This window comes from Macaca thibetana, chromosome 7 (genome assembly GCF_024542745.1).
Source record: "Macaca thibetana thibetana isolate TM-01 chromosome 7, ASM2454274v1, whole genome shotgun sequence".
NCBI classification, from domain to species: Eukaryota; Metazoa; Chordata; class Mammalia; order Primates; family Cercopithecidae; genus Macaca; species Macaca thibetana.
In genome coordinates, this window is record NC_065584.1 from 15,749,586 (window position 1) to 15,761,771 (window position 12,186).

Below are 12,186 nucleotides of genomic sequence, written 5' to 3' on the forward strand. Positions count from 1 at the left end.
GGTCATGGGGTTCAGACTGTGCCAAAGTGCACTTACTCCATGTCACACATGGATCAAGTGGCAGGGCCCATGGAAGCTGGCCTGCTGCAGCGTGGCTGTTTGCCACAGGTCAGACCATGCCATCCCACAAGCTGATTGGAACAAACCTGAGTGCATGTGGGATCAGGGCCAGGAAGACATACGGCTGGTGGGCTGCTGGCAGCCGACGCCCAGCGTGGTCAAGTCCACTGGTGTTCAGTCATTCGTGTGCATTCTTCCGTCACCAGCATGCATTCAGCACCACTGTGTATGAGGCTTCAGGTCAGGCACTGAACGCTGAGAAACAAACAGGATGTGGTCTCTGCCCTGGAGGAACCCACACACACCTTAGCGGAGAGGGGGAAAACAACCTAGCAAACACAACACAAAGTGGTGATTCTCGAGTCAAGACCCACGGGATGGTGAGTAAATGGAGAGGTACAGAGACCTTATCAGAGAGTGTAGTGGTTAGAAACATGATTTTTGGAGCCATAAAATCTAGTACCATGCAGTAGTTTTGTGGCCTTATGTAGTATCCCTAACCTACCTACAGCATAGGGTTATGAGGATTAATTAAGAGGTGTAGGAAAGGTTGTAGCCAGATGCCTGGCATCATAACCACCACCATCATCACTACCACCACCACCACCCTCCTCCTCCTCATCTTTTCACACCACCAAGGCTACTAATGCCCACGGGCTCTCGGGGGGTTATTTCATTAATGCCCTGGCTCTGCCCTAAAAGCTGAATGTGGAGGTGGCTGTCCTCAGCTCTTGTGGCAGGTACTTGAGCTCTTCCAGGTGCTTGTGGGTAGGGTGGACCCAGGTGGAGGCTGGACTCCCCAGCTTCTACAGTTACTTCCAAATGGGAGAGTCTAGGATTCCAAATGGGAGAGTCTAGGATTCTTTTGTACTCAGGAGAATTTACCAGGGGAGCCCAAAGGAACAACTTGGAAGTTTGCACTTGCCCCCTTCTCCCTTCCAGACCTTGGGCTCCGCAGATCTCCCTCCGGAGGGCTACCCCAGCTCAGGGTTCTCAACTCTTGGTCTTTGTTCACACAGTGAAAGCTGGTGAGATATTTGTATATGTAAAGGCTGCCGGCACTTCCTTGTGTGGCTTTACCCTCTGAAGTCCTGGCCCAGGGCTCAGGTTTCATAAGGGCTGACAAGGAAGTCCAAGCGATCTTCTGCATGAGGAGGTGCCAATCACGTGGATGCTGACGGGAACAGGAGGAACCAGTGCCAAGGGGAAATTGTGTGGCTGTCAGACTGCCAATAGCCTCATGGATAGGGGAGGTCCCAGCACCTGGCCTGCACCTGTCTGCCAGCCCCACCCTTGTCTTACCTGTGGTGGATTTTGGGGATGTTCAGAGCTTTATGGGGCGCCCTCCCTTTATGGAGACAGATAAAACATCTAGTGTAGCTGTAGACCAGCTGAGTTCCTTTATTTTGCAGAGACTGTTGCTTTCAGCTTCTGGACACAGGGTTGAGCTCTGCAGTGTATGGGAAGTGATTGTCCAGCCCATCCCTTTTCTCCCTCTCGCTGTTTCCTCTACCAGTGCCAATATCTGTCTCTTGCACTGACCGCGAGCATCTCTCATTAGGTCGGTGCTAGGAAGAAGTGAAACACACATCAGCCTTTTCTAATACCTGCTGTGCAGTGAAAAAAGCCTGGGGCTTGGGGTCAGAAAAACCCGAATGGAAGCTCTTGGCTCTGCCCAAGACTAGCTGGGTAACCCTAAGCAATTATTTAACCTCATGAGATCTCAGTTTGCTTACTCATAAAACGGGGAAGTAATGAGTCATACCTTCCATACAGCACTTAGAAAGGACAGCCAGGGCCCTCCACCTGGGTCCTGTGTTTTTAGATCAACACTTCTCAATAATTAATGTGCACACAAAGCCCTGGGGATTGTGTTAAGCTATAGATTCTGGCTCAGTAGATCTTAGCCAGGGCCTGAGATTCTTCATTTATAAGAAGCTCCCTGGCCGGGCGCGGTGGCTCAAGCCTGTAATCCCAGCACTTTGGGAGGCCGAGATGGGCAGATCACGAGGTCAGGAGCTCGAGACCATCCTGGCTAACACGGTGAAACCCCGTCTCTACTAAAAAAATACAAAAAACTAGCCGGGCAAGTTGGCGGGCGCCTGTAGTCCCAGCTACTTGGGAGGCTGAGGCAGGAGAATGGCATAAACCCGGGAGGCGGAGCTTGCAGTGAGCTGAGATCTGGCCACTGCACTCCAGCCTGGGTGACAGAGGGAGACTCCATCTCAAAAAATAAATAAATAAATAAAAATAAGAAGCTCCCTGGTGATGCCCATGCTGCTGGTCCAGGGACCACACTTTGGCAAGGCCTTTCAGGATTTTATGAGATTTTTTTTTTTTTTTCCAGCTGGAGTCTCTCTCTGTCGTCCAGGGTGGAGTGCAGTGGTGCGATCTCTACTCACTGCAACCTCCGCCCCCCAGGTTCAAGCAATTCTTGTGCCTCAGCCTCCCAAGTAGCTGGGATTACAGGCACCTGCCAACATGCCCCACTAATTTTTCTGTTTTTAGTAGAGATGGGGTTTCACCATATTGGCCAGGCTGGTCTCGAACTCCTGGCCTGAAGTGATCCGTCCACCTCTGCCTCCTAAATGCTGGGATTACAGTTGTGAGCCATGGTGCCCAGCCATTTTATGAGGACTAAATAAGCAGATGTACATAAACATGGTTAGAAGAGTGCCTCACACATGATGAGTGCTCAACTGATGTCATTCCTCTCTGCCTTCCTCCTTGAAAGTTTTAGAAAAAGACTCAGTGGAGGAGAGAGTTCACGTGAAATTATTAGGACCACAGTGATCAGGTTGCAGAACGGTGAAGCTGGAGATGACTCTAGGGTGTCTAGAGGGGAACTCTTAAATTCCACCTTGCCCAGGCATCACCTAAAAATATACTGACCTAGAAAATCTTGGAATGGGCCCCTGGAATTGTTAGTTTTAAAAACAAGTTCCAGTAGCTTTTGATGCCTTTTTTTTTTTTTTTTTTTTTTTTTTTTTTTTTAAATTACTGATCTGGTCCAAACCCTCATTTTATTTTTTCTCAAACACGTTTTTTAAAACTTTTATTCTGCTTTCAAGGGTACATGTGCATGGTGGTCCTCTAGGTAAATGACTGTGTTGTAGGAGTTTGGTATACGTATTATGTCATCATCCAGGTAATAAGCACAGTACCCAGTGGGTAGTTTTTCGATCCCCTCTCTCCTCCTGCCTCCCACCCTGAAGCAGACCATGGTGCCTGTTGTTCCCTTCTTTGTGTCCATGTGTACTCAATGCCAAACCCTCATTTTAGAGATGAGCCCCAGAGAGGTGAAGTGACAGCCCTAAGCCATGTAGAAGGTTCAATCAATGATTCGTTCATCATTCAATATATATTTTCTGAACATCTTCTGTGTTCAGGGCACCATGCTGGGTTCTAGGGGGACTCAGTGGTGAAAAGCCTGACCCCAGTACCTGTTCTTACAGAACTCATAGCCTAGTGGGGGCCCAGATATCAGACATGGATCAGGTAGACAGTGTGGACAATCATGCGTAGTCATAAATGCTTTCCATCCTGTATAAAGTAGAGGCTGCAGCGGCAGAGGTCACAGGGGACCTGACTTAGATTGGGGAATCAGAGAAGGCTCCTCTTAGGAAGTGACCTTTCAGATGAGACCTGAAGGATTAGCAGAAAAGAGCCAGGTGGAGAGTGGGCAAAGCCAGGGAAAGAGTATGGCACAGTTGAGGCACCGAGGGGGTACCAGTTTGACTGATGGAGGCAAGGGGAGTGTCCTGGTGGGGCTGCAGGGGCACCATGCAGGCTTTTTCTCACTGGTGTCCCCCGGTTCTGTCCACAGCAAACGGGCCCCATCAGTGCCACCCTGGTGATGACACGCCCCATCAAAGGGCCCCGGGAAATCCAGCTGGACTTGGAAATGATCACTGTCAACACTGTCATTAACTTCAGAGGCAGCTCCGTGATCCGACTGCGGATATATGTGTCGCAGTACCCATTCTGAGCCTCGGGCTGGAGCCTCCGACGCTGGCTCTCATCGGCACCAAGGGACAGGAAAAGAGGAAATAACAGAGAGAATGAGAGCGACACAGACGTTATGCGTTTCCTGCTGAACATTTCCCTGAAGAGTCAGCCCCGACATCCTGACTCTCACCTGTACTATTGCAGACCTGTCACCCTGAAGGACATGCCACCCCCAGTTCCTATGATGCAGTTATCAAAAAGTATTATCATTGCTCCCCTGATGTAAGATTGTTGGTGAATTTTCAAGGCCTTCAGTTTATTTCCATGTTTCTCAAAGAAAATAGATTAGGTTTGCGGGGGTCTGAGTCTGTGTTCAAAGACTGTGAACAGCTTGCTGTCACCTCTTCACCTCTTTCACTCCTTCTCTCACTGTGTTACTGCTTTGCAAAGACCCGGGAGCTGGTGGGGAACGCTGGGAGTAGCTAGTTTGCTTTTTGCCTACACTGAGAAGGCTATGTAAACAAACCACAGCAGGATGGAAGGGTTTGAGAATGTATTTCAAAACCATGTCTGGTATTTTCAGCCATAAAAGAAGTTTGAGTTGTCCGTGAATTTGTATAACGGTTTAATCCTGTCTTGTTCATTTTGAGTATTTTTTAAAAATATGTTGTAGAATTCCTTCAAAAGGCCTTCAGACACATGCTATGTTCTGTCTTCCCAAACTCAGTCTCCTCTCCATTTTAGCCCAATGTTTTCTTTGAGGACCCCTTAATCTTGCTTTCTTTAGAATTTTTACCCAATTGGATTGGAAGGCAGAGGTCTCCAAACTGATTAAATATTTGAAGAGAGCTTGTGTTTGGTTCATTTTGACATCATAGATGATTCAGCATTTGGGGTTCTAGTTCTGTTTAAACCTGTTTATCATGTGCTTAGAAAGCTCTCCAGGGAGCTAGGGCATTATCTGTCACTCTGGCAAGTCGATGGAGGGGGGCAGTGGGGCAGAGAAATGGGGGTGGTGGGGAAGTTAGGGGGAGGCATCATCCCTGAGTCCTGTTTCATCTGATTAGAAAACAACCAACAATTCTTCTCTTATGTAGATTATTTCCAATGCTCCTGCAGAACAGGAATGTATTCAAGTTACTTTGAACCAGTGACCCTCGATCCTGGCTGCATAGAAGGATAACCAGTAGAACTTTGGAGAAAAGACTGATTCCCTGGGACATGCCCCCAGACACTCTAATGTCATTGGGCTTAGGTAGGGCCCGGCCATCATGATTTTTGAAAACTTGACTACATAGCCAGAGTCGAGAATGTATTGTTATAAATCGTAGAAAGAGAGGTGGACAGATGGGGCTGGAGACTTAGCTGCCTTACCTTCAATGTCTTTTCTGCTCATTGTAGGATTCATTATTCTTTTCCTGGTCAGGGCCTCTGGATATCCTTCAAATCTTAGAACCCTGGGCAGGGGCCAACCGACAGTCAACATTGCAAGTCACAGGAGGACAGGTTGGGATGGCTGTCTTTATGTCCCACCCCAGGAATCATCCCAAGGCTTCAGGAAAAAAGTGCACTCCCTGATAGCCAAGGTGGAGTCTACGGATCCATCTGAGGGTGCTCCCGTCCTACTTGTTGGTGAGATATTCGTTAAGGACCCACACGGTGCCTACCAGGAGTTGTGCCCTGGACCCCTAGTCTTAGTAGGCATTCCACAGATCCTTATGATATGGACAGGAGACAGAGAAATACTGGGTAGAAGAGGGTGGTTCCCTGGCAAAGGCTCCACCCTCAAGCCTGAATACCCGGGCCCTAAATGAGGACAGGTATTCCTGTTTTCATCCCTAAAAAGTTGCCTTTTGGCCTGCCACATCCCCTATCCTGTACCCATATACATCCTGAACCCCAGGCTCCAGGCTCCAGAAGCAGATGGGGAGACAAGAAGATGAGCAGACATGAATGGCAGAACAGCACGGCAAAGAAGGAGAGAAGAGAAAAGAAGGAACATTGGGAGGAATTCGGCTAGAGATGATCTGAAAATTGGCCGCTGAATGGCCAAACTCCAGGGGAAGATCATCTTCCCACTCTATCCCCTGTCCAGCTCCCCATCCATCCTACTTAGAGCCACCTCCACCACTCAATAAAACGCCTGCATTCATCCTGCAAATTCATGTGTGACCTGATTCTTCCAGGATGCTGGACAAGAGCTCGGGATATAGGAAGCTATCATACTGGCCCTCTGCCCTTGCGAAAAGGGAGAGGGTCCACTAAGCTGGTTAATGCTTAAGCTGCCACAGATGGCAAGGCTGAAAGAATGCACTGTAACACGTGCCTACTTGGGCTTTGGAAGTCACAGACGCCCACCCCTAGATGCTGTCTTGGGACTGGGGCCCAAAAGTGCTCACCCTGGTTCCTGCACCTGCCTGTCTGCGTGCTCCCCTTCCCATAAGGGGTTTTAGCTTGGGGCAGATGAACAGAGAGCCACACCCCTGTTGCACATACTGTGAGGGGGCCAGGGAACTCTCCTGTTCCACTTAGTAGTATCTTAGGCCTTCAGTGGAAGGAAACAGCATGTTCCACTCCCTGTAGCATCCAAGAAGCTGCAAGTCCTCCCTCCTCACCCCTAGAACATTTCTCACACCCACACCACACACCTCACTTTGCTGTTGGCTGTGGTTATTTTTTTCTCTAACTAAGCATATCTAAACCATCCCTAGTTGTGGTTCTTCAGTCAGGGTCAAGTGGTGTTAGCAATCACATCAGCAACAAATGGCTCAGGATGCTCTGGTTTCAAAGCTCAGAAAACAGAGGGTGATTCCCTTGGGACTCACTCAGCTCAGCTCTCCGAAGAGCAAAGGCCAGAAGGCAGCAGTGAGCCTGGGTCCTGGCTGTGTCAGGAGACTCAGGTGCTGGGAAGAAGTGTGGAAACAGAAACGCTGAAGGTTTGTGTGAGCTTTGCACCGAGCACCTCTGAACCACTGCCTCTGGGCTCAACAGAACACGGGTACGTTTCCATGAACTTCTCAAAAAGAAGGCTGGGAAGCTTTCTGTCTTGATGATTTGAGGACCCACCGGTTTCAGAGGTGCCACATTTGGAACCAGATCCGAGTCTCTAAGGTTTGTGTTTTATTTGTTCGTATCAAAATGTGGCTTCCTGCTTCTAAGAAAAGAAGCACAGAGAGGCTCATAAAAGCAGCCTCCAAGGGCTTCTTGGACCTCAGATTGCTCTTTCAAAACATGGTCTGATGAGTTCAGTGTAAATGCATCAGAGGCATGTGGGATCCATTTACCTTAAAATACACTTGGGCCTAAAAATTAAGAGAAAAACAGTCCAGGGCAAAGTGTACACTGCAAAGTCAAACTCCAAACATTTGGGAAACAGTTGTAGGGGCTGCTGGAACCCCAAATGCTACTTGCTTCACCTACCTTGGGAATCATCAAATGTTATTTTCTGCACAAGATTGGGGATGAGTCTGCTCTCTGATCCCAGTGCTATGCTCTGCTGTGCAGTTCCAAAGGGGCGGCTGTTTCCTGGACCCTGAGATCTCCAGGCTCCCCGTGTCTCCTCCTTGTCAGCTTTGCCCTATCCAGGAGCTGGGCTGAGAGCTTGTCAAGTGACCCCTGCTTTGTACCACTCCATCAGGTCCTGAAGAATGAAAGGTACCAAGGTGGAAGGGGCACAGATTAAGAGCAGGGACACCTGCAAAAGCTCTCGTGTTACCACCTCATCTTCCAACTTTCATATGAGTGAAAACGTTAATTCAGTTGCTTCTAATTCTGAAGTTTTGTGATTCCTTGAAATGTACTTTGGGGATGACAGCCAGCATTTCCATTTCACTGCAATTTCAGAGTTTTGCAGTGGTTTGCCAATCATAACACTTTCTAATTGGCACAAAATCCACCTACCTGTTGCCTCTCAGCCTTGGGTAACATACTTAGACACTTTCTTAGGTAAATCTTGGCCCTTGGGGTGTTATTTGCCCAGATGGTAAAAACATTTAAGTAGGTCTGATTATTTCATTTTCAGTGGTTTCAACGCATTTTTGTGGCCTGGGTGTTTACCGTAATGTGCCTAAGTTGTTCATTCTGAGCCAACGGGTTCACCCACAGAGAGAAGACTTGATGAAGGAGCTCTTCTCCACTCCCCTCTTGCCAGATGAAATCCTGTTTGTAAAAGGTCTTTGTCTTGAGAGGATCACATACTTTGGTTGAGAATCCACTTTGGTTAAGCCGGTTGCTGGATTCAGAGACATGAACAGGATAGACAGTCCACCGATAACTTTATAATAACACCTTTAATAACTTTTTAATAACTTTAAATAACTTTTTAATAACTTTAATTTAAAAGTTAATTTAAAACTTTAATAACTTTTTAATAATACCTTTATCCAAGGATTTATGCAGCATACAAGACAAAACTGGAATATAATGTCGTAGGTGCAGTAGCAGGGTCAACAAAACTTATTTTAGTTAGATTTTAAAAATTATTAAGATATCTATTTTATATAAGAAAAATTCTTAGGAACATTTATAGACGTGTTTGAAATTTAGAATAAGTTGTTTCTGCTTAGAATTATTAAATACTTTGAAACACTAATAAATGCTAGATAAACTTTTTCTTTTTGATACAATTTGTGTTTACTTTAAATGCAATATTTTCTTATCTGAAAAAAAAAGTGAGCACTTAGCAAATCTCTTCATTATTTTGGAATTGGCCAATGCTCATAAACTACAAACAAATACACAGATTGTTCCTTGTGCTGATATTTTTGTTTTCAAATTTCTTAGTCCTGTTACTTAACAAATGACTGATATCTTTGTTGGAATCCCTGAACATAGCTAAAAGATGCTTTTTTTTGTTTGTTTTTTAATAACCAAGAGGCTCCAAGACAAAGGAGTGCACAGAGGCAAAATTTATTACTTTGGTAGCTTTTGCTGGCATGAAAGCCTCAAGTTAGAATGTTTGACTTACTAATGGTTCTTAATAATGAGTCTTACCCAGCAGCCATCAGAGAAATAAATCATTAAAGTGAAAAAATAGGTGTCAATACAGGAATGATCTACTGAATTGCCATTATTGGTGTTCTTTCAGAGGGGAACTGCATGTTGACAGGCAGTGACTTTTTCAGGAATTTGGAATATTCTTGAGCAATAATGTAAAGATGAAGGCAGGGGGGCCAGGCACAGGGGCTCATGCCTGTAATCCCAGCACTCTGGGAGGCTGAAGTGGGCAGATTACTTGAGGCCAGGAGTTCGAGACCAGCCTGGCCGATATGGTGAAACCCGTCTCTACTAAAAGTATAAAATTAGGTGGGAGTGGTGGCACACACCTATAATCCCAGCTACTCAGAGACTGAGGCAGGAGAATTGCTTGAACCCAGGAGGCAGAGGTTGCAGTGAGCCGAGATTGCACCACTGCATTTCAGCCTGGGTGACAGAGTGAGACTCTGTCTCAAAAAAAAAAAAAAAAAAAAAAAAAAGATGAAGGCAGGGTAAATTGTACACACATGCAAATACCAGTGTCATGATACCTACTTATTAGGATTTGAGAAATTAATTAATATTGATTTAAGGCCACAGAGTCATTGGATCACTTGATTCTGTTTAAAATAAGTTTTCGTTTGGAGAGGATTGTTTTGGTTTCAACCTGTTCCTTTTTTCTAAGTGTTCCTTTCCAATCTTCTACTCAGAATGAATTTAACATTGCAAAACTGGCTTGTATCACAATAGCTACTGTGCTTTAAAATAGGGTAGGTGCTTTGGGATCTTTGGAGTTTTAATGTACGAACCATTCATAATTTATCCCTCAAGCGAGTGTGGATTGTTTTATTTGTGAATGTTCTACATCCCCTCATCTGAAAACTTACCAAAAAAGGCATTACTGAGATAAAGCAGGGACCCCTTTTAGGGGCCTCCTTCCCCCACTCCCCAACAAGCATGGAAATAAAGCAAAATCTTGAGTTTCTGCAAGGGAAATTCCAGGCACCCAGCTAGCTCTGAGAAGTAAGGAGCAACTTGATAAGCAAGAAGGTAATAGTAGCTTAAAACAATAGTCAGGGAAGTTAGAGTTGTAGAAACTAAAGGTAACATCTTAACATATATCCCTGAGTTGTTTTCAGAAACCCAGACCCCTACCAAATGGATCCCCTGGCATGCAGACCTCAGATAAGGGAGAACTGAGGACTGAATTCTGACCTCTGTTCTTTATTCTGGCTTTTTTTTTTTTTTTTTTTTTGCCAGGGTCTGGCTCTGTTGCCCAGGTTAGAGTGTAGTGGCGTAATCACAGCTCACCGCAGCCTCGACCTCCTGTCCTGTGATCCTCCCATCTCAGCCTTTCAAGTAGCTGGGACTACAGCCACGTGCCACCATGTCTGGCTAATTGTTTACTTTTTTTTTTTTTTTTTTTTTTTTTTTTGTAGAGATGGGGTCTGGGGTCTCGCTTTTTTGCCCAGGCTGATCTTGAGCTTCTGGCATCAAGTGATCCTTTCACCTTGGCCTCCCAAACTGCTAGGATTACAGCTGTGATCCACCATGCCTGGCCTCCATTCTTTGTTCTAAACTTTTTCCTGAAGGACCTGGAGGAAGTCACACCCACGGGCCAGACCCCACACTCTTTTCTGCCGAACTCAAGTCTTTTGACAAAGCTTCCCTTCTTTGCAAATAAAATTTTTGAATCCACCTCGGACCTTGTAAGCCCCCAACTCCAAGCTATCTCACCTTTTTAGGCCAAACCGGTATATAACCTCCATGTATCAATTTACAATTTTGCTTGTAACTTCGCTTTCCTGAAGTTTACCCTTGCCTTTAGAAACCCCTGCTTGTAAGCCATTGGGAAGATCAGGTCTTAGGCGTGAGCTGCTCAATTCTCCTTGCTTGGTGTCTCGTAAATCAATCCCCTTCCTTCTTCCACTAGAAAACCTTGATGTGAACGTTTGGCCTTACTGCGCTGGGCAAGCCGACTCCAGTTTTGTTTGGTAATATCATCGAAACCAAGCTATGATATTTGTAGATACCTTAGATCTTTATGGTGATGCTGTAACCTCGTAGTTTTGTTTTGTCTTATTTTGTTTTGTTCTAGTTCCACTTTTAAAAAGATCTCATGGAGGTTTCTGCCCCAAGGCTGGCATTTCCACACAGCCAGTCTTTCTAAGCCAGTCTCTCCATACCAGTCTTTCTAAGAAGCAGCCCTATGGCCAGTAACAGTTACATTTTTGTTGAGCAAAGGCATTATTAAAATCATCATCTACATCTCTCAGTAAAACCATAGTTAGTCAGGGAGATCTTTTCAACTCAGAAGTCATACAGAGAGGTAGACTCCTTTGCTTCTGGCCTTTTTTCTTTTTTTTTTTTGGTCTGTTGGAACTTTGGAATGTGTTATCTTTTTAGGGACTTCAATGCGATTAAAAAAAAGAATCCGGGACATCATTTTTCACCATAAAAGCTGGGACTTTTCATCAGTAGGTGGTGAAGAGTTCCCAGGTGTACTCCAAGAAGTTTTGGAACAATAAGGCACACCAAAAAGAAGCAGGCTGCCTCATTTGGCGTGACTGCAGGGATGGGGCAGGCCGCAGGGAGGAGAGGAAGTGGCTCCTTCCAGCAAATGCTGAGCCAAGGCGCCCTGTGCTGCTCACACTTGATCTGCAGCGGCAGGAGGCTTCCATCCTGGGAAATTGCCTCAAGGCTGCTCTTGATCTTAATTTTCACCAGATTTCCCTCAGCTCCACTCCACTCCTTTGCCGGTTCAACAAAGACCAACAAACCTGTTGATGGCTGAGGTGAAAACTAAGAGGAGGTGGAGATGTGGCTGATTCTCTTTCTCTTTCTCTTCCTCTTCCTCCCCGGGTCAAACTCTGAATCCATGCTTTCCTTTTTTTTTTTTTTTTTTTTTTTGAGACAGAGTCTTACTCTGTCACCCAGGCTGGAGTGCAGTGGTGTGATCTCAGCTCAGTGCAACCTCCATCTCCTAGGCTTAAGCAATCCTAACACCTCAGCCTCCCAAGTAGGTGGGAACACAGGTGCCTGCCTGGCTGATTTTTTTGTATTTTTGGTAAAGATGGGGTTTTGCCATGTTGCCCAGGCTGGTCTCAATCTCCTGAGCTCAAGTGATCTGCCCACCTCAGCCTCCCAAAGTGCTGGGATTACAGGTGTGAGCCACCACACCCAGCCTATAATTTAAGACCAATT

General features: G+C 45.9%; 2 protein-coding genes across 4 annotated transcripts in view; both read left to right on the top strand.

The window, feature by feature from the left end:
- The window catches only part of FBLN5 (fibulin 5), a 79,071-nt gene extending 74,215 nt beyond the window's left edge, over positions 1–4,856 (top strand). For 2 of the 3 annotated variants that reach the window (XM_050799112.1, XM_050799111.1), the window contains exon 11: positions 3,887–4,856. In XM_050799112.1, coding sequence (XP_050655069.1) covers positions 3,887–4,048 — 162 coding nt within the window. In that variant the 3' untranslated portion in view covers positions 4,049–4,856. Of the gene's footprint in view, positions 1–266; positions 2,706–3,886 lie in introns of those variants that run through there. The other variant, XM_050799113.1, reaches the window with a different exon arrangement.
- Positions 4,857–6,727: 1,871 nt separating this feature from the next.
- TC2N (tandem C2 domains, nuclear) overlaps positions 6,728–12,186 on the top strand; it is a 271,057-nt gene continuing 265,598 nt past the window's right edge. The window contains exon 1 of the mRNA XM_050799092.1: positions 6,728–7,119. The gene's annotated coding sequence lies outside the window, so the exon portion shown is untranslated. The remainder of the gene's footprint in view (positions 7,120–12,186) is intronic.